Genomic DNA, 24749 nt, shown 5'->3' with positions numbered 1-24749 from the left:
AATAAGTGAAAAAAAAGAGAAATACTGAGCAGTAGGTTTGTGTGACGTCGATGTGATTCAGCTATGCTTCACCACGATAGTGTTAGACTATTATTTATGACCGGGGGGGGGGGGGGTTTCGGAGGAATTGCTTCGAAAATCCAGAAAATTTGAGAAACCCCTCTGCTTGGCTTGAAAATTTTTCATAACCCCCCCCCCCCTCCTGACTCAAATTTTTACCGTAAACCCCCCCCCCCCACCATTTTACAGTCATGGCATTCCACAACAAATACACAAATTGAGGTTGAGTGTTCCATTGAGACATCCATCCATCCATCCATCCGTACGTACATACATACCCCGGTACATACATACATACATACATACATACATACATACATACATACACACACACACACAAAGAAACAAAGAAACAAAAAAAAACCCTGAATTTTGGGAGGGGGTTAAAACTAAGAGAGCTATCTGGTGTTATTTTAACACATGAAGGTGATAACAATACCCTCTCCTGATCACAATTGTAATTTTAATTCAGAATAATAGCCAACACTAGAAAAATTCTCAAAGCATAGTTGCATGCTTTACCATTTAAATTTAGGAAGAATTACAGTATTCTTATATATTCATTTCATGTAACAGAACGCCAAGTACTAGTATCTGTGTAATGAAAAGTTAGTTATATATTACCATATTCTTTGTTTTTAAAATGTATTTAATATTTATAATTAGCATTTACCAGTTATAAATATCTATGCAATGACACCTTCCAGAGATTTTCACCATATTATCCCAGTATCTGGTATGCTTTTACTGACTGATATATAATCTACATCTTGATATTCTAGATGAGTTGATCTTTTGCCCTCCTGTGCTCTCTCGCCCTCTCTCCCTCCCCCCTCTCCCTCCCTCCCTTCCCCCCCCCTCTCTCTCTCTCTCTCTCTCTCTCTCTCTCTCTCTCTCTCTCTCTCTCTCTCTCTCTCTCTCTCTCTCTCTCTCTCTCTCTCTCTCTCTCTCTCTCTCTCTCTCTCTCTCTCTCTCTCTCTCTCTCTCTCTCTCTCTCTCTCTCCCCTGATTTTATCACAGCAAGACTACAGTATACTTAAAACTTTATTTTCTTTTGAAATAAACAAATCACAATAACACCAGAAAATAATGTCAGTAAACTGCAAACCTTGCATTGATTATTGCAGGATAAAATGATAAAATATTGTACAATCTGTCTCAAGTTAATAGTACATTGCATCGCATGGTATATAGATGACGATTCTATAATACACTATGTATATTTTATTTGGGCCAGTGTGCCCTCTAATGACAGCCAAATTTTGTTGTTGTGAGTCAAAATGAGAAAATGGCATTTCTTGTGAGTCACCACATAGTATAAGAGATAGGGGAACACCGAATTTCGGTGCATCACTAGAAATTGTGTGCATCTGTGGTGAGTCAAATTGGCTTAGAGGGCACACTAATTAGGGGGGTATATGCATATGGTGAATTCTGAATACTGACATTGAAGACAGGAAATCCATATTACCAGATTATATGGTGAATAGTAGTATACACCTTGTATATCCCATTAGACAGACCCTTACCAAATTATAAAAAAATCAAAACTTAAAAATTAATTCATTCATCAAAGATATCATGATGGACTTAAACCTATCTGTGGTGGTGGGTTAAATGATACTGAGAGAAATTGTAATCTAATTTTAAGTTTGAATACATATCGTTACGGGAAATACTAGTTATGATGGGAACAAAAGTCAATGACTAAATACTAGGCAGGAATATCTTTCACTGTTGTCATACACATAATACAACCAGCGACGGGCAACCAGTTTATTTACTTTCCCTGTTCGTAACAAGTTTTGCTTGTAAATGCTTGCCTGTCACTTGCTGTACCATAGCTTAGGTTGGTGGAGGGTTTATGGTTGTACATATAAATCTTGTCTGGACAAAAAAAAATGAAACCAAGCATAGCAAGGCTGTTGTTACCATCATATTGAGGTAAATAGTTGTACTTAGTGAGTAGTCTTTCTCTCAAATGTATTTTGGAAATAGAGATATTTGCTCACATTGGTTTTGTTAAGTTTGTTTACACCAAATGTTGTCTTGGTTTGTTGCTTGTGAAGTTGGCCTTAGATCAAAACTTTCTTATTTCTATGGAATGCTATTTCTATGAATGCTGTTCTTTCAATATTTTGTCAAATACAGCAGTTATGAAAGTCACCATGTGTGTTTATGCACCATTTAATATCAATATGTCTGTCTCTACCTGTCAGTGTCTGTTTGTTTGTATATCTGTCCGTCTGTCTGTCTGTCTGCTTGTCTGTCTCATCTGCCTGCCTGCCTCACCTGTCTGTCCATCTGCCTGTCTGTCTACCTGTCTGTCTGCCTGTCTCAATCTAGTGCATCATTTGTTGATATTCTTTGATAGTTTGTCCAGCGATGACCAATTTCTGTATTTCACTTGTTCCTTCATAGATTTCAGTTATCCTTGCATCCCTATAGTGCCTTTCAGCTGGCATGTCAGTTACATATCCCATTCCACCAAGGACCTGCATGGCCTAGAGGGATAAACCAAACACTTATAATCAAGGTTCCTTATTCCTATGTTATGTTTTCTGTGTTACACTTAGTTTAAGACAACACATGTGGTCAAGGACAATATACCAGTAACAACTGTGAGTGTCCACTTCCAGAGGTTGATACCTAAAACAACATATTTTCTGATATACTCCAACGGGAACAAATTATGTGTGATTGACTTCTCTTACAAGTCTATGTACAGACTGGTCAGATTGTTTTAAAAACTGCATACAATTGTATACAATGAAAGACAACAGAACTGGTTGACAACAGATATATAGACTATTTCTTTTTGTTAAAATTGTATACGACATTTGAACTTACAACTGTATGGAGGTAATGTTTATTCAAGAGGTGGGGTATGATTTACTATTAGAGCTATGTGTCATGTCCTTCACTATGGTACTTCTACTAGTTCTAGTGTTTGTAAGTGTACACTTAATATTTATACACTAGTGAAAACACGAACGACACAACACAACACAATATGACACGACACGACATGAAATGACACAACATGACACAACACAGCACAGCCCAACACTACACAGCCCAACACAACCCAACGAAACCCAACTCAACTCAATACAACACAACCCAACTCAACCCAACTCAACCCAACCCAACAAAACCCAACCCAACCCAACCCAACACAACACTACACAACACAACCCAACACAACACAACACATGTCGCTTACCTGATGAGCAACTCTTGTTGCTGCTTCTGATGCTGCTAACTTAGCCATGGCAGCTTCCTGTTAAGAAAGATGTATACATTGATAAAACAGGATATCTATACACATGGAGGTGTGGGCTGCTTCCTCCACAATCTATATATCCATCTATGCATCTAGGTTATTAAAATGGCGCCCTCTAGAGATACCTTTGGCTCCTGTGCCTTACACCTTATCACACAAAATATATATTGAGTCGACTGTCTGATTCTTTCCTATTTTCTCTTAGTTCTATTAAATTTAGGTTATTAATTATGTTTGGGGAAATCGTAATCTCTAAATAGAATCAAACAGACGGAAAATAAGGATATCTGAGGACTTGTTCCTGAAATTATTGTGAAATGCAGTCTTTATAACTATTAATTAATACTAGAATCTGACACTGATACAACTAATTAGACACTGTTATTGAAAGATGTGATCCATACTGTCCTGTTGAGCATTGGCTTTTGAGTGATTTCTAAGCTAATAAATCATGCCCTTGGGAGGCCTATATTGCAGATGCTTGAAATTAGGTTCAAGGTAGTGGGCCATCCTTATTTCTCACCCTAACACAATAGACCTAACTCTAACCTGAATACAAATTTATATCTATGGTAGTCAGTCCCCTTCATATGTTACATAGTATGTATATACCACTCATAGCTTACTATATTGGTCTGTAGTCATTTACAAATGTATATACTACCTATTGACTTTGTTATGTGCACTTTCACTGGCAAACATGCCAGAGTCATTATGGCTGAGAAAATAGAAAATGATGGCAAATCTAGAGGAAAACTCAAGAGTGGAATTCAAGCCTTCATCATTCTGCTTTGATGTCACAAGCATACCTTGCCTATGAGCAAACGACAAGCCTCAAACAAGCACCAGTCACCAAGAATTGATGGTGATTGACTTCTGCCCCACTTCTGCCTCACAAACAACTAATAACACTGAAGGCGTAAAGCCTAGATGTTGGCCATCAGGAATACATACCTTACTAAAGGGTCTATCCGCATCTTTCAGCATAGCTGATTTCCATGTTAGTAATCTGGCACTTTCTATTTGGACTTCCATCTCAGCTAGTTTCAACTGTATTGCTTGTAACTTAGCGATGGGTCTACCAAATGCCTCTCGTTTCAATGAATACTCTGCTGCACAATCTAGAGCTGCCTGTACAGTGTCAAACCAAACAGATAATATGCTTTGGTGAAATCTTACTTTTTTCAAACTTGACAACGAACAAGATATTTACCGAAAATTGTTAAAATACCAATAATTAGACATTGTAAATGTGAATTGGAGGTCTATTTTAGCTATTATAGAAGTAGTATTAAGTGGAAATTGTGATTTTTTGGGCGCATCATTTTTTTGGGTTCTGACACAGAAATCAATTTGATCGGATATATTGCAACATACTGTGCTACTATACAAGTATGTTTATTCCAAAGGGGAATTCAATACTGTTCAGGGTGTATGTGAATATAAATAAAGAATCATTACATCTAGCAAAACAGTTGCAGAAAGTGCAAATAATATTGTGACTTCTATATATACAATATCTACTTACCTGTGCAATACCTAGAGCCTGACCTGCAATTCCTATCCTGCCAGCATCTAAAGTCATCTAGTGGGTAAATACAGAGGAAATTTATTTAGATTTTAGTTATGTTTTGTGATAAAGAATTTACCATAGTATACATGTAGTTATCATCATCATCATCATCATCATCATCATCATCATCATCATCATCATCATCATCATCATCATCATCTTTGCCGCCACTGCCAATGCTATCACAACCACCCCTACCACCACCACCAGTACCACCAAAACAACCCCAATACCAACACAACCAGTACCACCACCACCACCACCACCACCACCAGTACCACCACCACCACCACCACCACCACCACCACCACCACCACCACCACCACTACCACCACCACCACCACCACCACCACCACCACAGTAACATCACCACTGATGACAAATTTAGTTTGTAAAATATTATTCATATCACACAGATGACATACTGACGGCACATGCATATACATTGAAAACAAAATTGAATCAGACAACATTGTATCATGCTTGTTACCTTACATTATATCACATCACGTCAGGTCAGGTCAGGTCAGGTCAGGTCAGGTCAGGTCAAAGTCAGGTCAAGTCACATACATCACATCACACCATTTTGTATTCCCTATTGGTTAATAATTTCTGCTACATCTTGTGCTTACCCACAGTCATCACTGTAACTCACCATTGCAATTTTGAATCCAAATCCTGGTTGACCAAGTAAGTTTTCCCTGGGGATTTCTGCATCTTCAAATATCAGATATGTAGTTGAGGTAGCTCTAATTCCAAGTTTATCTTCTTTCTTGCCGAGAGATAGTCCTTCTGTAGGCTTTGGTATGATAAATGAACTTATACCCTATAACGAAAAATAACAAGAGATAGTCTAAGCCCCTTAGTAGGATTTGGTACAATGATGATGATGATGATGATGATGATGATGATGATGTTTATGGATGCTGTAGATTACCAGTATATCCTTATATGATAGTGGTATATCCTAATATGGTAGTGGTATATCCTAATATGGTAGTGGTATATCTTTATATGGTAGTGATATATCTTTACATAATAGTAGTTAATCCTAATACGAGTGGCATAACTTTATATGGTAGAGGTATCTCCTAATATGGTAGTGGTATATCCTAATATGGTAGAGGTATATCCTAATATGGTAGTGGTATATCCTAATATGGTAGTGGTATATCTTTATATGGTAGTGATATATCTTTATATATTATTATAGCAGTTCATTATATGAGTTGTATAACTTTATATGGTATGGTATATCCTAATATGGTAGTGGTATATCCTTATATGGTAGTACTTTATCTTTACATAATAGGAGTTCATCCTTATATGGTAGTGGTACATCCTTACAAGGTAGTCATTCTTCAACTTATCTTAGTTATTACTTGCTGACCATCTAAAGACCAACTCCTATCAATATCCCATAAATCAAACATTTTTGTTGAAAGACAAGTAAACAGGTCCAGAAATGAATCATAACATACATATGGACATAAAACTGGTGTTAAAAATGAGTGAAGGGGTTAGTCATTATTCAACTAATAAGATGAATAGAAATGTTACCAGTCAAAATTTTGTGTACATACTTTTTTTTTCAAAATTTAGCAAACACTGACTGAAAAGTGAGAGGGCTTTATCTATTACCTTGTGTTTTAATGACTTGTCTGTAGTGGCAAAGACTACAGCTGCTTCTGACTCATAACCATTGGTAATCCAAGCTTTGGTTCCATTCAGTATCCAACTACTTCCATTCAAATTAGCTGTAGTAGATGCTGCTCCTGCATCACTACCGTTACCTACAATATAAAAACCAAATTATTAGCATTCAAACTACCTGTAGTAGATGCTGCTCCTGCATCACTACCGTTACCTAGAATACAAGTCATTGAGAATGACATAGTACCCGCTATGATTGGGTTTTAAGGAACATGAAAACTGCGCAAACAAAATGGCTGCCAGGCAGCCATATCAGATTGTAACATGAGGAAAATGGATATGCACATGTATGTCATAAAACACTGTCCTAATACCAACTTTGAATGAGATCTGTTCAAGCATGTCTGAGTTTTTTTTTTTGGCTTTGGACATGGAAAATTTGCAAACAAAATGGCTGCCAGGCAGCTATATTGGATTGTATCATGACAACAATGAATATGCACATGTATGTGATAGAACACTGTCCTAATACCAACTTTGAGTGAGATCTGTTCAAGCATGTCTGAGTTATGGCTTTAGACAGGGAAAATTCGCAAACAAAATGGCTGCAAGGCAGCCATATTGGATCGTATCACGAAACAAATCGACATGCATATGTATGCCATAGTATGTTGCCCCTGTACCAAGTTTGAAAAAAATCGATCTCAGCATCTCCAAGAAACAGCTCTGGACGGACGGACGCACGCACGCACGCACGGACAGACGGAACCCAATCCACATGTCCCCGTCCGGCAGGGACTAATAAAAACCACATTGTTAGCCTTCATACTAACTGTAGTAGACACAGCTCCTGCATCACTACCGTTACCTAGAATATAAGAACCAAATTGTTAGCATTCAAACTAACTGTAGTAGACACAGCTCCTGCATCACTACTGTTACCTAGAATATAAGAACCACATTGTTAGCATTCAAACTAACTGTAGTAGACACTGCTCTAGTCTAGCTGCTCGACCTCGGGTGTTCTTCTGATACAACAAGTGACAGAAGGTTGCTTTTAAGGGTGCGAGTTCTAACCTGAGAGTGAACTCTGTGTGCTTATCATATCGTAAGAGTGAGCATCGTTTACATAATGTGGCTTAGTTTGGCTTAATACCTACCAGTATATGCAATTCATTTTATAGTAATTGAAGTAAATAGTACATGTTGGATGACAGCAATTGGATGTTAGTCTTAATCAACAAGTCAATGTTAAGGAAGGCAAGTGAGTACAAATGACCGAAGATCAAACGGCAATAACATTATGTAATACCAAACCTTCCAAAATTTAAATGGTCATGTTTGAGGAACTCATGAACTTGAAAATAGATTTCTACATATCTGATGATATACCATAAGGATTCAAAAATGTGAATTCTGTAAGGCCTCGAATTTTGGAGTTTAAAGGCATTAAATGTGACATGTAATGTAACAGCATAATGTATCTTCAGTACATGTATTTAGTTTGGATGCCAATGTGGTCTCGAGTAGAGTGTGATTAAATCATGTAGTAGCGGAGTAAATCGTAAGGATATCGTATAGGAACTAGACTACTTCAGTATGTATGCTATGGATAGCATGAAGACAGAAAGGGACTCGCACACAACTTGAGGTCTGGGGTTGGTTTACAAATACAAATACTGGTAAAAATCTTGTTTGTTCTGTCTTGTGGTCATAATCCACTTTTGTCTCTTTAAGCAATACAAAATATCAGTATTGAATCATACTTGCTTAATTTTATGTCAGCATACAAACTTTATTTTCCAGTGTATATATCATACGTGATGTGCAGGTATTGAATCAGTGCCTGATGTTATCAAGAAGGTGAATCATTTTTAAAACCAAATATACATGCTTGATTATATAACATCTTTTTGACTTGCTGCTGATAAGATAGACATAAGCCAACTCAGTGTATGTATTATGCTAGTCTAGTTCCTAGTCTAGTTACACCTTCATTCACAGTATAGCCAAAGTCCTTACTCTACAAGTCCTGAGATGCATGAGATGCAATTTAAAATTCATCCACAGCCACCCACACAGTCATTAACATCATGTCTTTGTTAAATCAATCACAAATTTTGAACCAATAACACAGTCCCTCATAAAGTTAGTGTTTATTGGGGCAGTAATATGTAATATCCAAATATGGTATATTTGTCAGCTCAGGATGCTACTTATACACTGTTTATGTCATTACAATAGTTGATTGTATGAACAACTTTTTGTGCTGATTGAGGGACTTGTGGTTTTGTTAGAGATCACATTGGATTCCAGACTAGTATTATGCTTGTACAAGTATAACTTTGCTATTCCCTAAAGTTTTTCTTCATTCATTCACAAATACTTGTAACCTAAGGTTTTTTTTGTCATTACACATCTTTGACTTATAGCAACAAAACCCATATTTTCCTCAGCTAAAAAAGAAAAAAAAACTTTTGGAGAACAATAATATCTACTGATGGCTCAAAGAAACATTTTCATCATAATGGGCATAAAAAAATAATTTTTGTGTTCCTGATAACATGGCCTCAGAAAATACGGTAGGTAGGTTCTTTTTAAATGTTTTTAGTTTTGAAAAATATTGTTTCAACCCAAAAACCAAATGAAATGTTGGTTAGAATACCCTAGTCTGTAAGGTACGCCGTTATGGGGTGCCCTCACACATCAGGCCCTAGTGAGAGGAGGCCGGTGAGGGTGAAATGTCACGACGTATCTTAGTCTAAGAATACCCTTCTGTGATACTGATAGTTTGATGAAATATATACAGACATCACTGGGGTAAGAAAACACTTGCATAAAGGTCAAAAAGACAAAGAATTTCTTTTCTTTTTGTTCTGAATGTTTAAAATGTTTTGTGTACCTCGACAGTAGTAATAAAAGCTTTGCATTATGATTAGTCACATAATCATTTTGATACCAGTATACACACGAAAAAAGTTTTTAGAGTCAGCAGCTTAAACTAGGGTCGGTCAGGTTATTGGAAACACACAATTTATTTTATATTTGCCTTATTTTAAACATATGAAGAACAGTTGACATACCGGGTTCACTGAGTCCAAAACAACCTACTCTGTCTCCGTTTACAAATGGTGTGATATACTGCTCCTTCTGTGCTTCATTACCAAACTGTAGGATAGGAGCTAGATAAAGACTCTGTAAAATCAAAAGTAACCTCAAATTACAGCAGGAAGCTTTGACAGCTCATGCAGCAGATTCACTCAGTGACTAGTACACATGTATGTCCTATATACTATGCAAAGTTTTTTGGTGGTTTTACAATGACTGCGCATGTGCATTCTATATGCTATGCGCATTCTTCAGGCGGAGGGCACTATCTTCAATATCACTGTGTGGCAGCCGGTCACAAATGAATCTACCCTGCGCGAGCTTACAGGCTTTGCCTAGTTATGATATCAGATTGTAACACTACATGTACAGATATATAATTGGATATTATGAAACTGGGAAATACTGACATTTTTATGTAACATTACCATATTCCACATTAATTTACTCTTTAATGAGGGCTGTTACAATGTTTACATGCTATATTTAGTTTGAGTAATGGCTGTGTTGTCCAATCTGAAGGGTTTTAGTCTTACAATACAAATTATGTTATCATTATTATTATCATTATTCACTTTATTTTTATTTGAGATAATTTCAGCCAGACTGGCTAATCTTCCAATTATTCGAAATTAAATAAAAAAACATCACGTACAGTATAGACACACGCACACACACACACACACACACACACACACACACACACACACACACACACACACATGCGCACACACGCACACGCACATGTGACAGTGTTTGTGTCTTTGTTTGTACGTTTGTGTGTGTGTGCGCATGCATGCATGCATATGTGTGTGTGTGTGTGTGTGTGTGTGTGTGTGTGTGTGTGTGTGTGTGTGTGTGTCTCAGTGTATACCAGTGTTTCTGAAGTATGTCAATGTTACCAGATGTCCCCCCCCACCTTCTAGTACAGTACTTGAGATCGGAAACCATAGCGACGGAAGACACTATACTATACACACTGTTTAACCACCTTGATATGACCTATTATTTTACAGAGTAAACCACATAACAGTTAACCTTACATTATTTACACTCATGATACATCCACATGAAGCACAACCTCTACTGATTTCTTCCATTGCTATAGCATAGGCTAAGTAATCCAGTCCAGTACCACCATACTTCTCAGGTACAATGATTGACATTAAACCAAGCTCTCCCATTTTCTTCACCTGTGAAAAAAATAAAGAGAGAGAAAAATAGTGGTGTTAGTTCTATTACCAGCAATTTGGGCTGCCAGACAAAACTTATAAGTGTACAACTGTACTAGTATAGTATGTGTTTTGCATAGGAAAACCAGAGTGACACTGAACACACACCATATAGACTAGTAAAGGTTGAAGTCCACAAAATGTCCATCTTTCAAGTTGTGGTCACTTACATGTAAAGGCATGGATATTTCTTATAGAGAATAAAACTTGTTCAGCAGGATATCTTTGTTCTTATAGAGAGTAAAACGTACTTGTTCAACGGGATATTTGTGTTCTTATAGAGAGTAAAACGTACTTGTTCAACTGGATATCTTTGTTCTTATAGAGAGTAAAACGTACTTGTTCAACTGGATATTTGTGTTCTTATAGAGAGTATATCTTACTTGTTCAACTGGATATTTGTGTTCTTATAGAGAGTAAAACGTACTTGTTCAACTGGATATTTGTGTTCTTATAGAGAGTAAAACGTACTTGTTCAACTGGATATTTGTGTTCTTATAGAGAGTAAAACGTACTTGTTCAACGGGATATTTGTGTTCTTATAGAGAGTAAAACGTACTTGTTCAACTGGATATTTGTATTCTTATAGAGTAAAACGTACTTGTTCAACTGGATATTTGTGTTCTTATAGAGAGTAAAACGTACTTGTTCAACTGGATATTTGTGTTCTTATAGAGAGTAAAACGTACTTGTTCAACTGGATATCTTTGTTCTTATTAAGAGTAAAACGTACTTGTTCAACTGGATATTTGTGTTCTTATAGAGAGTAAAACATACTTGTTCAACTGGATAATTGTGTTCTTATAGCGAGTATATCTTACTTGTTCAACTGGATATTTGTGTTCCTTGTCCAACATTCCTGCAATTGGCTTCAATTCATTGTCTGCAAAGTCTCGGCATGTCTTCCGAAGCATATCATGTGTTTCTGGAAGATCTATCAGTGAATGCACAGAGCACTGAGTCTGACATACTGCGGAAAAAAAGAAAAAAAAAGGTGTCGTAACATCCTATGGTATATCAGTGAGACTATGATCATGAAAAAGTGATCATGAAATTTGTTTGTAACTATTTATAACTGTACGGTTTATTTATGTTTTAGTTTTTAATTCTCAGTACCTGAAATAGAATATTACTGCCTAGGTGCATCATAAAAATAATGAACATTCGATTTCTTGGTCGACACCATACCATATCCTCCAAGCGCTTCACATACATTACTATAGGCGCACTGAGAATTAGTCAACCTTCCTGTTCTATTTTGACCTATTGGCATGGGTTAAAATACTATTGCAGGTACCGAGAATTGTCACTGCTGTATATTGACAAAATGAAAAATTTCCATTTGGAGGCATACTCTTACAGGGTGTGTAAAGTTACAGATGTTACAAACATCCATATGAACCTACATTGTAAAGTCATGCTTGTGTGATATAGAATGGTATTTTGTGAACAAAAATTACATCTACACACATGTAGATCCACCTGTGAACAATCAAAGATGGCATATGAAAGAATTAGTTTAATTCCTTATTGCAACAATCAATACATAGAAGGGATCAACAGTTAAAAATAATATTCACCTCATTTACTCTATAACTGTTAAATTTAAAGTATTACAAAATTTGGTAAATAAAAAAATTAGTATCATTTGATAGCTTGACATGGTAAAAACTTAAAATGTATTCTTTCTGACTATAGTATACATGGGACACTTTAATTAAAGTTGTCATATTAATGTTTTGATACTTAAAATGTTGTTTGTTAGCCTTTGTTTTTCTTTTTGGTTCCTTGAGTCACTACCAACACAATTCATATCAAGTGGTATTAAAGTGGCCATATGGATGAGAATTTTGTATTTATTTTGGATTTTTATTTGATAAAACTGCTTCACTATGTTTTTCTACTTGAAAAAATAATGCAAAAGAACATATACTAAGTCCATGTTCATAACTCAATACACTGCAAAAAGATGCAAAAGGATTAAAAAGTTTGTTATTGTACGTACAATAACAACATTTTACACATTGTTTAACAAGAAAGAGCTGTCTTCTTGACACTTCTTGACACTGATGATAATTCAAAAAAGATGAAGATATTGATATGTTATGTTGGTAGTCTGCTGGTTGGAGTTGTGACCAGAAAAAAACCCATTTAAGTGGGATGACCATGTCGACCAGTTGTGGCAAAAAGAAAATAAAACCGCAAATCATTTCTATTGTCTAAATGCATGTAACGGGTGGAAAACCTGCAACTCGGCCAACTGTCTGAACAGTGAACGACTTGTGACGAACTTGTAGACATGTTACGCCCTAACTGTGTAGTGAGTTCCGTCAGTTCGTCATTATTCCAATATTTATTAAACTGATATGGATATAATGATTTCCAACTTGTGGAGCAAATTTTAAGAACAAGCCAACAGAAACGTTACGTAAAAAAATGATGCCGAGTTAAGGGGGGAGGTGTCAAATTCAAAAAGTCGATAGATTTTTCTTATACTTTGCATACCTAAGCAGTGATATCTGAATATGTAAAAAATGCAAAGAAAATACTATGTCACCACCTTTGTTTTCAAGATAATGACCGTTTCTTGTATCTACACATATTGTTTTGGGTCAAAATAAGTAGATATACAACAATTAACTACATCACAATTTTTGACCATTAAAGATTATCCCTGGAGCACTTAATGAACTTACATATTTTAGTGCAATGTGTATTATGTCCAGACATATTTGTTTGTAATTTCTTTTCATTATTTCATAAAATGCTATGTTATTTTATCCCCAGCTGCTTTACGATTTTTAAAGAAAAATGTAAGAAAACTGCAAAAAAGGATAAAAGTCTGTGATAGATTATTTTTATATGCTGTATGTGTACAATGTATTATTCCAGCTATTTATCAATGACAAAATAATAGTGGGTCACCACATCCGTTTAAATTCTAGAATTGAAATTGTAACCCCACACCCCATCTAAATTTAGACATTTTTGACAGAATTTTTTAATGAAATATTGTTGAATTTTGACAAAAATTAAAATGAGCTTGTTTAACTTTGCACATGTGTATAATGTACCAATGCCTCTTCATAATTATACAACAAAAATCATTGTGTGTATGCTAACTTTAAAATGCCAGTAAAAGATGTTAACCCCCACCCCATCAAAATTTCAACATTTTGAACAAAAATCACTTGACATTGTATAATATTGGAACACACAAGCACCAAGGTATATTTCTGTCAGTTCATATGTATGATAAATCAACTGAACTATTCATGTGTAGAGTTTAGGTATTTCTCCCAAAGCCAAAGTGGCCATAATATTCATAATTATGACCCCTCCCCCTTCCAAATTTCAACATTTTTGGACACAATTCACATGAAATTTCATAATACTGGAACACATGGGTGCCAAGGGAAAGTTCTGTCAGTACATAATTATGTATGATAAATCAACACATTAGGGGTGTCAATAGTTCAATGTAGGATAAAAAGCTAAAAACATTTAGTCCCCCCCAACTTAATTGGCCAAAATTAAAAATGTCCATCCAATTTCAAATCAGTATGTAGTAATACACGTACTATGAATACAAAGCCTGTATGTAGTGAGGAAAAATAGATCTTTTGTTGACACTTCATTTTAGTGCTGTGCTATAGTGAAAATTCTTCCATTTCTCAATTTAGGGGATATTTTTAAAAAAGAAATAATTGCATGTTTAGGGGTACAAACAGACCCATTAAAAAGTAAAATCGTTTCTGTAGGATGAGAACTAGACAACTAAAAAAAAACACCCCAAAAGTAAAAGAATTTAATTTTTCATCCTACATTGATTTGAAATATATATTGATCTTGCACCATATATCTCATTCTCACATTGTTGAAACAGTTAAATGTTGATTTCATGTAAGGAAATTGCTAGTGTTATATTCCGGAGTGTGGTCACTATGAAATAGAAATAACCACATCAGTACCTGTTGATCCACTGAACCCGGCATGCAGTATACGTACCTAGTCACATGATAAAGTGGCATTGCACACACTGTGAGGCCCAAAAGCTACACTACTAGATGTATTTATTGATTTTGGGTAGAACCCCTCATTGAAATCTTATTAATTTTACCATGGGTACTTCTTTCATGGGGAGACAATGTAGAAATGTAGATAGTTTTTATACAACTTGTATGATTTGTTGCAATTTGAACTGTAGGCTTTATGTATGATATGTAAACACTCAATAGAGTTAGTGTGACTAGTGACATACTATAGTTGGCGAGACAACTGAAAAATAATCTATATTTGGTCGAATACATCTACTGAAAAACAAACTATAAATTCAGTAATTTTAAATTGGCAGGACGTTACTATACTGATACAGGGATGTGTAATGGCCGGGGGTTCCATTGCTGTCCACGACCGGTCGCACGGTCATGGCCCAGTGAAGAAGAAGTATTTTTGTTTTCACTGTCGATTGTCAACAATTGGTCATACGAGAAGTAGCTTTTTCACTTTTTTTTCTCCACGATCGGTCGTACGGTTTCTAATAATTATCATTGTTGTTTTTCTTGTAATGACAAATATGGTTTTAGCACCGATGGGACATCAATGGTTTGAGAAAACGCGCACAAACAATCAAATGATTGACCTAGGGCTACTTTGACCCCATCAATCGCCTTCTAGCTCTGGTGACACTGCTGACCTATCGAGCGATATACTTCCAAAACGACATAGAATCAATCTGTATAGCAAATCTGGTTACCATAGTAACAAAGCAAAACCCAAACAAAGTACTCCATTTAATGGCGATATGGAATTATGGCCAGTATGTAAATTTCATGTGAATACCATACAAGTCATTGTTTTGGAATAATGCAATTTAAGTTTCCAAGTGTCATGTCATGTTAATTTCATTTCGAGCAGTCGAAATCAAAGCAACTAATAAGGAGAAGATTAAAAGAAAATGTTTTTGCTTGTTTGTACGGGGGGGGGGGGTACTCAGAGTCAACTTGGATGACTTGTGTAGAAGCAAACATTTATGACCTGGGGGTATCTCACGTAAAATATCTTGGATGTATTCAGACGTTACGGTTAATCGTGCAATAGTTCGCGAACTCGTGTAATTCTAGCGTCAGACACCGGGCGTGGTGTTATCTTTTTAATATGGCCGACTCCAACTTTTCTGTTTCGCACGTCAATGTTTTGCTTGACCGGCAATATAGGGAGCGTGGTTGTTCATACATTTCATCAAGTATAATTTTATAAGACAGTTCCTCTTTAAGTCATGGTAGTAAAGCTGATTTTCTTCATAAGGACTTCTGAAACTCATACGAAATTACCTTCCGTTCACCCTAAATCTTCAATTCAAGAGTACGTACAGCGATCGGAAAACATAATTATAACACTTCACTTCACTTCCAGACACGGGTTTGTTTCGCGTTCGAATGTTGACAACAGCGCCCGTTTCAGTCTGCGCCGAAAGTTGCGTCGTTGACGTAATTCGAATTTGACACCTCCTACCTTAAGTTGACGACAACGTGTAAACATGGAGTGATTGGAATCACCGGTGCGGGTGGCGACGTGTACGACGCGACGAGTATGATTTATTTGTATAGATGGTCATATAAATTAGTGCATTACATTTACGTAATGTTAATGTTCTCAGAATAAACTTAACGTCTGTGTCTATATTAAACTGTCTCCCTTACCTGCACTGCGTCTAGCTACCGAAGCAAGGCACCGGTACAGAGATCCCGTTTTTCTCCAGAGGGCCGCCATTGTGAATTTGCGTAACGTTGGAGTCAAAGTTCAAAGTTCAAAGAATGATAACACGATATTAAACGATATCAAAATAGTTATATTAAAGTGTAAAGTATTATATCTTTGTGATAATCAAAGGGGCAATTACAATATTCCACAGCCACGATTTCAATCAGTTGTCATACGCCCAATATCTCTGACTTGGGATTGATTTTTTGGGGAGTTACGTATCATGACCAGTGCCTGCTGCAAGGTGGCGCTGTCGTGAAACCCGAAGCTAGCCTTTGCAGACTGTAGCCTTTGAAACGTTTGAAGTTACGAACGAATGAGTAAAGGCCGGCGTAAAGTCGTAAAATACGACTTGAAAAAATTAAATAGCATCATTACTAAACTTTGTATTGGGAGATAAGTTATATGAAATTTATAAGATGGCTCTTGGAACCTGAATTTTTTTGTAACGATAATGAAAAGGTGAAATTATTCCGGTAGTGAATGCAGTGGTATAGTCAGGGAAGTACCAAATACATGTAAAAAAAACCTTGAAGTATCAGAATGCTGACAAAACGGGCATATGTATCGATGTCATTGATTACTCCCCCACCAAGACAAAATATTCGAATAAATTTACTCTGTTTGCAATGTTTATACATTATCACGATTTGTGTGATGTATGGAATGGGGTATACCTCCATGGTATAGTAGACAACGGGGATGGACATCATGGCATAGAATACAGAGAAAAGAGACAACAGAGTGCTACTATACCCTATCCTTTTTTCCCTTTTGCAAAAAAATTATCGCACAAGATTAGCAAATGATTTTTGTTTGATTTGACTCAGAGATATGGTTGACTGGTATTTTAAAGGTGAATCGTCCAACGGGAATAAAATAGAATGAACATGCAAATATTATTGATAAATATCGGGCATATATGTCAAACAAAATACATGTACATTACCTAGGCAAGCCTAGTAAATCTGTCTGTCTGTCTGTCTGTCTGTCTGTCTGTCTGTCTGTCTGTCTGTCTGTCTGTCTGTCTGTCTGTCTGTCTGTCCGTCCGTCCGTCCGTCCGTCCGTCCGTCCGTCCGTCCGTCCGTCTGTTTATTTATTTATTTATTTATTTATTTATTTATTTATTTAATTATTTATTTATTTATTTATTTATTTATTTAACATAGTTCTTTCATTAATTCCCCTTTCCCATATAGTGAGTATCACGGCCATGTATAGCGCTGTACTTCCATGTTGTGTAAGATTTTCAAATTAGACATACCAACAAAGCTATGCATACTTTAAAAATGACAAATTTATAACAACTTCAAAATACTTTAGTAGAATAGTTTATTGTCATCTGAGGCCATAGGCAAATGTGACTTTACATAATTTAAAAGAATACAGAATACAATCTGAAAGGCTGCAAAATACTGACTTATAAACTTATTAGCATAATCAAGACCAAGCCTCTAGACATGAACATATCATTTTTACCAATACATGCCTATATTTCAACTCGTAATTTCATTCAGATATTTTTCTGGTTCTGACATGCTTTTGAAATTATGGTAAATTCATTCATTCATTCATTCATTCATTCATTCATTCATTCATTCATTCATTCATTCATTCATTCATTCATTCATTCACTCACTCACTCACTCACTCACTCACTCACTCACACACAAACAAACACATACACACATACATAAACACACACACACACACACACACACACACACACACACACAAATGACGTTTGCAATGGCCAATTTAGGTTCTCAGAATTTATCTGCATATTGTCAATATATTGGCACACATCGTTGTTATGTGAGAGTGGAACAGTCTATTACCTCGAGATATATGTTTAGCATTCCATAGACATATAACCCCGTTGCACCCTTTATATACAATTTCTAGAGCTGCTTTGTTTAGAGCCATTCTCTATTCAGTGTCTCGCGAAAACGAAGTAATAACTCCTTGGCATGGAATCCCAGGCAGTTTCATAAAGTTGTGTATTCTCTTTGTTGTTTCTTTTTTTCCGGTTTATAGGATGTCTTTCTTCAAATAATCAACTAACGTTATCAATCTTCAAGTTCTCATCACTCAGTCAATGTACGCCGCCAACGGTGGTACCGGTATTTGTTGGCTTAGACGAGCCCACAAGAAACTTGGTTGGGTACTTCTTTCGACCATCGTAGACTTTATGTAACATATAGTGAAAATTGGAAACTCTAAAGAAAGCTAGTTCACACTGTATTGGCGCGTTTTTTCTCATGATCAGAGCATCTTCACGACCTTGATAACGTCTCGTTTTGGTTTGATCAACACATTCGTTATAAAATTTCTTTTGCAGTTCACGAAATTTCTTCAGATCTTTGTCAAAATCTGGACCATAGTCTTCCACTTTCTTCCAAAACGTTTCATTAAAATGTTTATACAGTTGTACGTCAGCATCATTCCACTTGGAGATACGCTCAGCCAGAGTCTTTGATACTTTATAACGTCTATTAAAACTTCGATGACCTTTGGGGATATACAAAATATCGTCAAAATCCCAGCACAATAATTTTTTCATCAGAAGTAAAGATTCATCGTAGTATTCGGTCAACATAACCAAATCTAATTCGTTATCCAATTTCTGTATTGTTCTATCAATCATTTCCTTATCGTTGTCATATTTGTGGTTGAATCCCAAAGTGAACATCATGCCATTTCTCAGTTGGTTTCTCATAGCGACTCTGTATCTCCTGAAGTATGAGTCTGGATTCGCCATGAAGAGTTCAAGAGGATTCTGATTCCTTGTGGATGTGAGATGCAGAAATTTTGGAACGTTATAGTAGCCGAAAGTAGACTCGAATTTGCTTACTGGTTCTCGAATAATCGTTATGTAGTTAGCATTTGGTACAACCTTTTCAAGTTCAGCTCGATTATATATTAAGTGGTTGGCTAAAATATTGAAGACTTTTCCTCTTTTCCTTGGAGGTTTCGTCTTGAATAACATATCACGCGAGAAGTACGCTTTTTCATTGAAAATATGGTTTCCCCTTGGCAGCGCAAAGGTTAACTCATGTTTTAGTCCATATCCCTGTATAACAGTATTTGTAGTGGTACTTGCTGTCTTGTGGGTTTTAATGAAGATAATTTGCGTAGAAGGTTTACAAGATGGTGAATCTGGAACTACATTTGATTTTAATGTTGTGTTAGTTAACAAAACATCTCGTCCCGTTTCGTTTACCAAACCATGTCGTTCAAGTTCCGCGTCGGTTCGTTGTCTTCTATTTGACTGTGTCACATTAGACAATATACCTTCCTGGTCGATTTTCGTCACCTTTAAATCTTGGCTACGAGTTGGCAAAATATCCCTTTCTGTCACACTTGGTTTTGAAATGGCATGTCTAAGATGAAAGCAATAATTTAAAATCATTATTCGTGTTATTCATGTGGTAGGAAGCAATCAATATATATACAGTAAGAAAACAAAAAGGCGAACAAATAGACGAAAAACAGAGAAACTGTATACTGGAATGTGTTATACAACTTGTACATTTCAGTCTGAAAAATCAGAAAGATCCGGTTGCAAGTCCGCTATTTTCAGGTTCCAATATGCATTGCGCGAGAGGACGTCGCTAACAGTAGCCCCGTCTACACGGCACTAAAAATCCTACCTACTATTCAGGATAGTTTGAAGCCCGTGTAGACGCAAACGCGTCCTGAACCTGTCCTGAAACCGTCCTGACTTAGAACACCTTTGAGAGGTTTCCTGAAACCCTCCTGAATTCGTCCTATGTACTGTCAGGACGGAAGGCGCGACATCTCCGCTGTAACCTTCCTACGTGTAGACACAAATTTATCCTACCTCAGGTAGGATTTGGGACTGCCTCAGGTAGGACGACCTACGTGTAGATGCGGCTACTGTTACATTTTAGACGTGTTATTAGTTTTTGATTTTTTTGTAGCATTTATGTTTGTAATTCGATTTCGCCAGAGTACGCCAAAGCCTATACGTACACAGCCAACTGCCCCCCCCCCCCCCAACTGCAACCTTTACACAATTCCGAGTACTGGTGCTTATTGGATTGATCACATCATTTTTGACCTAGTAGTAACACTACCAACAATGCTATACTTTGAATAACGATACTTGCCTTGGAACCAAAGTCTTTATATCTAACTTTCCTTTTATAACGAACCCGTATAATATAACATAGGAGAATGCCATAACCAGTATGATAGCCAACATCTTCTTGTTTGACGCCATCCCTAGCAATGGTAATTGTCTTCAAAACTGTCATTTGGATGGAAAAAATCAAGATGAGTTCATCTATGGTTCGTTATCAAAGGAAGTACATACAGGTATGCTTTAGAATCAAGGAATGTTGGGGGAAGGGGGTAGGTAAGGGGGGGGGGAATGTAAAGAAATTATTACATTTTGCTCCTGACTCGACTGTGAATATGCATGATCGCTCAAAGATGTAATCCATAATTTCATAAAATCAATTATGTTATATTAGTCACTTCAATCGAAGTTGGAATGTGTAAATTTATCACTCTTGATTTTGCACTTAAATAACATGGCATGGTTAGTCCACGATACAACGGTGAACTGAAAGAGCGAAATTAAGAATTACCTTGACGAACTTTGGACCTGTGTTTGAGCAATTTCAACACTTATAGTCTATAGTTATAGTGGTCATTAATGTTCATAGTCTCTCTGGTATGTATAGCTACTTCAGGCATTTGCAGAATATCCTTTAATGAACGCCATCTTAGGTTGAGAGAGGAGGAAGTCATTTTCTGCCTCGGGATACTATGGAATCAACACACAATCATTCTCCACCTAGTTATACTATAACCTTCTTGCCTGTGAGCGCGTGTTTTATTGGTGCGAGTAGTGTGTTCTATACTGGTTATGTGGTTCTGTATTCCATGTACTGATATAGCCTTTACACTGAAGATGAGCCATAATCTGTAATAATTTGGTTTTCAACAACTGAAATAATACCATATTGCTAGCTATACTTTATTGATATTAATAAACGTTAGTGTGACAATGGAGGGGGAGGTTGGGGCGCAATAACTCATCAGTAAACGTGTCTACAGAGCGTTTGTCAAATGCAAAGCAGTCTCGGCGGTTACACCAATCATTAAAATATTGTTTTGTCGTAAATTGTTATTATTTTCGTTATTAATATTTGTTGTTTTGTATAGTCGTGGGCGAGTTTTGAATAAATGCAAGTAGATCATAAGAATCGGCGATCTAAATGCATCACAACGTAAAATATAAAAATAAATGTGTAAAAAAATGTGTAGCTTATGGGTGCACGGTGTCTCTTCATGAACGAAAACATAGGTAGGTAGGTCGGTGGTTGGTTGGGTTAGTAGGTAGGTAGGTAGGTAGGTAGGTAGGTAGGTAGGTAGGTAGATAGATAGATAGATAGATAGATAGATAGATAGATAGATGGATAGATAGACAGACAGACAGATAGACAGACAGACAGACAGACAGACAGACAGACAGACAGACAGACAGACAGATAGAGCTCTTCTCAATATATTTACACCTCCACTCACACAGTCTAGTTCCTATACAGTATCGTTACCATTTACACCTCCACTCACACAGTCTAGTTCCTATACAGTATCGTTACCATTTACACCTCTACACACACAGTCTAGTTCCTATACAGTATCGTTACCATTTACACTGTTATGAAGGAGGTTGTCATTCAACACCCTACGTAGTCTAATACATATATCTGTCACTATACGTATCACAGAAGTCTTTCAATTACATGTATTTATTAGATATCTGTCAGTACACGTAACACAGGAGTTTTAATTTTGTACGTTTGTTATGTATGTGCCCTAGGAGATAGTGGTCCTTCTTAGTGGTTAGGGATAAAAAGAGTTGATCTAACGGGCTAAGCACAACAACATTTTACAGGCTGATAGACAGAACGACCAGTCTATCTGAAGGGCACGATTTATGGTCCAGTTTTGAAATAAAGTATCGTTGATTGAATACTTCGTGCGAGCCGCTATCTCCCCCCCCCCCCTCGGTACATTGGCGTGTAAAAAGGAGAGTGATATAATATCAACACCTCCACTCACACACACTCTAGTTCCTATACAGTAAGCTTATCGTTACCATTTACACCTTCACTCACATAGTCTAGTTCCTATACGGTATCTTTACCATTTACACCTCCACTCATACACTCTAGTTCCTACACGGTATCGTTACCATTTACACCTCCACTCACATAGTCTAGTTCCTATGCAGTATTGTTACTATTTACACCTCAATTCACTTTAGTTAGAGACCATGTTGTCATCCAGACTAGGGCTAGATGTATGATGGCGCTGTTTTGTAAGTTATTTTAGACAGAGGATATTTAATCAGACATTCTACTCTCCGAAGTCGTCACGGTGATTTACCCCGCATTTGAAAGATCATAATTTAGAAAACAGTGATATAAAAGGGATGATCATAGAGAAGATCAGAGACGTTTTGTTGGTCCGATGGAAAAATATGCAGGCCGGTACTTGTTAATGTATTGATACATTGTGTGGCTCATCAGTGACAATGTATCGTGGCATGTCATCACCATTGTTGCCGTTGTAGTATATAATGGTATTCAACAGGGGTATTTTAAACAAAGTAGATTGTGTTATACCATGCATAAATTATTAATACAATAGCATCAAGTGTGTGTCAATTTTTGGTGAAGAAACGAATATGCATACTATTCAAATTGAAATAAAATAATAAGGGGTTGGTTTTTTTAAACTAGCCTCCAACATGTCCCCATTCTTCAAGACAGGTTTAAACTTAGTCCAATAACAAACGGGGTTTAAATTGATTAACTACTTAATTGCCAAAATACTTACATAACACTTCACCCAAAGTCGATCGCTTTCAATTGTATCTTTTGTGAAAACAAATACCACAAGATGCTAATGTCTGATATCTGGAGTCAAAGTTGCAGGCCTCTGTACAGTGGTGTAAATTAAACCATGGAAGTATTTCCATGATTAAACTAACCAGTCCATAGGGACGCGTAGTATTTCCCAGATTTTTGCTTTGCCTTATGATCTTCAGGCGAAATAATAACATTTCGACTTGAATATACTCCCCACCCCACATACTACCTTTATGGAATGTACGGATATTATTGATATATTATATGTACGGTAGTATCCTGGAAAGCAACAATCTAAGCAACAATACATGTCCCTGCGAACCAGTCCACAGCCTCAACACAATTTTGAACTCAACCCATTACGAATAAAAAACCACGTATTAAAGCAACAGGGTTTAAACTGAAAAAAAAAGGCTGCAACTTACCACTTAGCTGTGAACTTACACAGCTTATACACAATAACTCTACCACAGATGGTTACATCAATACATATACTCCGGGGCAATGCTGTATTTTTCTACTAAAGCATATAAGCAGCTGTTGCATGGTGTAAAGAGTTCTTCCTCGTCCATGTAATGTATGGCTTCCTCGTATACTTCCTCTCAAGATACACAGGACAGTGGTGTGGACCGTCTAACAATCTGAACGTATGTGTGTGTTCCGATGTCACGATTGTGAGCGGACATCAACTGAAATCAACCCTTTCTGCGACGCCCTTCAGTCCGTTGAAAGAGGGATGAGCCGTTAGATAATGTTACGATTCCCGAAATTCAATGTAGTGACCACAACGCTTGAAAGCACAGGAATGGGTGTATATGTATATACAACTAATCTTGTCATACCACTCTTTGTTTTGCGTTGCTGTCGTCGTTGTATTAAAATGAGTTCAGAGAAGGTGATTATGTAATGTAAGATGACGATCAATACATTTACCTTAGAGAACCATGGAGAACGTTATATTTATTTTAGAAAAACGTAAGATTAATCTATTCCATTACTTTTTACCCCAGTCTATTTAATCGGCAGACGAGAATAAATCTGACTTTAAAACGAAAGAAACTTAAAAACTCACCACTATTGTTATCATAAGCATAGGTAATAGAGGCAGGTAGGCTGTGTGCTATACTATCACACTGTTTGCATTTTTTTTACAGAGACTGGGT

General features: G+C 36.6%; 1 protein-coding gene across 1 annotated transcript; it reads right to left on the bottom strand.

The window, feature by feature from the left end:
* Positions 1-1188: 1188 nt before the first annotated feature.
* Positions 1189-19690, bottom strand: LOC144448973 (short-chain specific acyl-CoA dehydrogenase, mitochondrial-like). The gene is made up of 10 exons (XM_078139362.1): positions 19631-19690; positions 11734-11862; positions 10724-10873; positions 9656-9767; positions 6561-6712; positions 5575-5745; positions 4875-4931; positions 4301-4477; positions 3287-3343; positions 1189-2564 (listed from the first exon to the last, which is right to left on the bottom strand). Exons 1-10 carry the CDS (start codon positions 19688-19690, stop codon positions 2403-2405), a joined length of 1227 nt encoding a protein of 408 aa, XP_077995488.1. The 3' UTR covers positions 1189-2402.
* Between the last annotated feature and the right edge of the window lie 5059 nt (positions 19691-24749).

This window comes from Glandiceps talaboti, chromosome 18 (genome assembly GCF_964340395.1).
Source record: "Glandiceps talaboti chromosome 18, keGlaTala1.1, whole genome shotgun sequence".
Lineage (NCBI taxonomy): Eukaryota > Metazoa > Hemichordata > Enteropneusta > Spengelidae > Glandiceps > Glandiceps talaboti.
The sequence above is the reverse complement of the archived record's forward strand: the minus strand, read 5'-3'. Positions and strand labels throughout refer to the sequence as shown.

Excerpts from the sequence above, each read along its gene's own strand:
- LOC144448973 (XM_078139362.1), bottom strand. The coding sequence starts at position 19,690 with ATGAAAAAGCGTACTTCTCGCGTGATATGTTATTCAAGACGAAACCTC. Across the intron at positions 6,713-9,655 it reads TTTTGGACTCAGTGAACCCG|GTAACGGTAGTGATGCAGGA; the intron begins GTATGTCAACTG and ends TTTATATTGTAG. Across the intron at positions 4,932-5,574 it reads TTGGATTCAAAATTGCAATG|ATGACTTTAGATGCTGGCAG; the intron begins GTGAGTTACAGT and ends TTTACCCACTAG.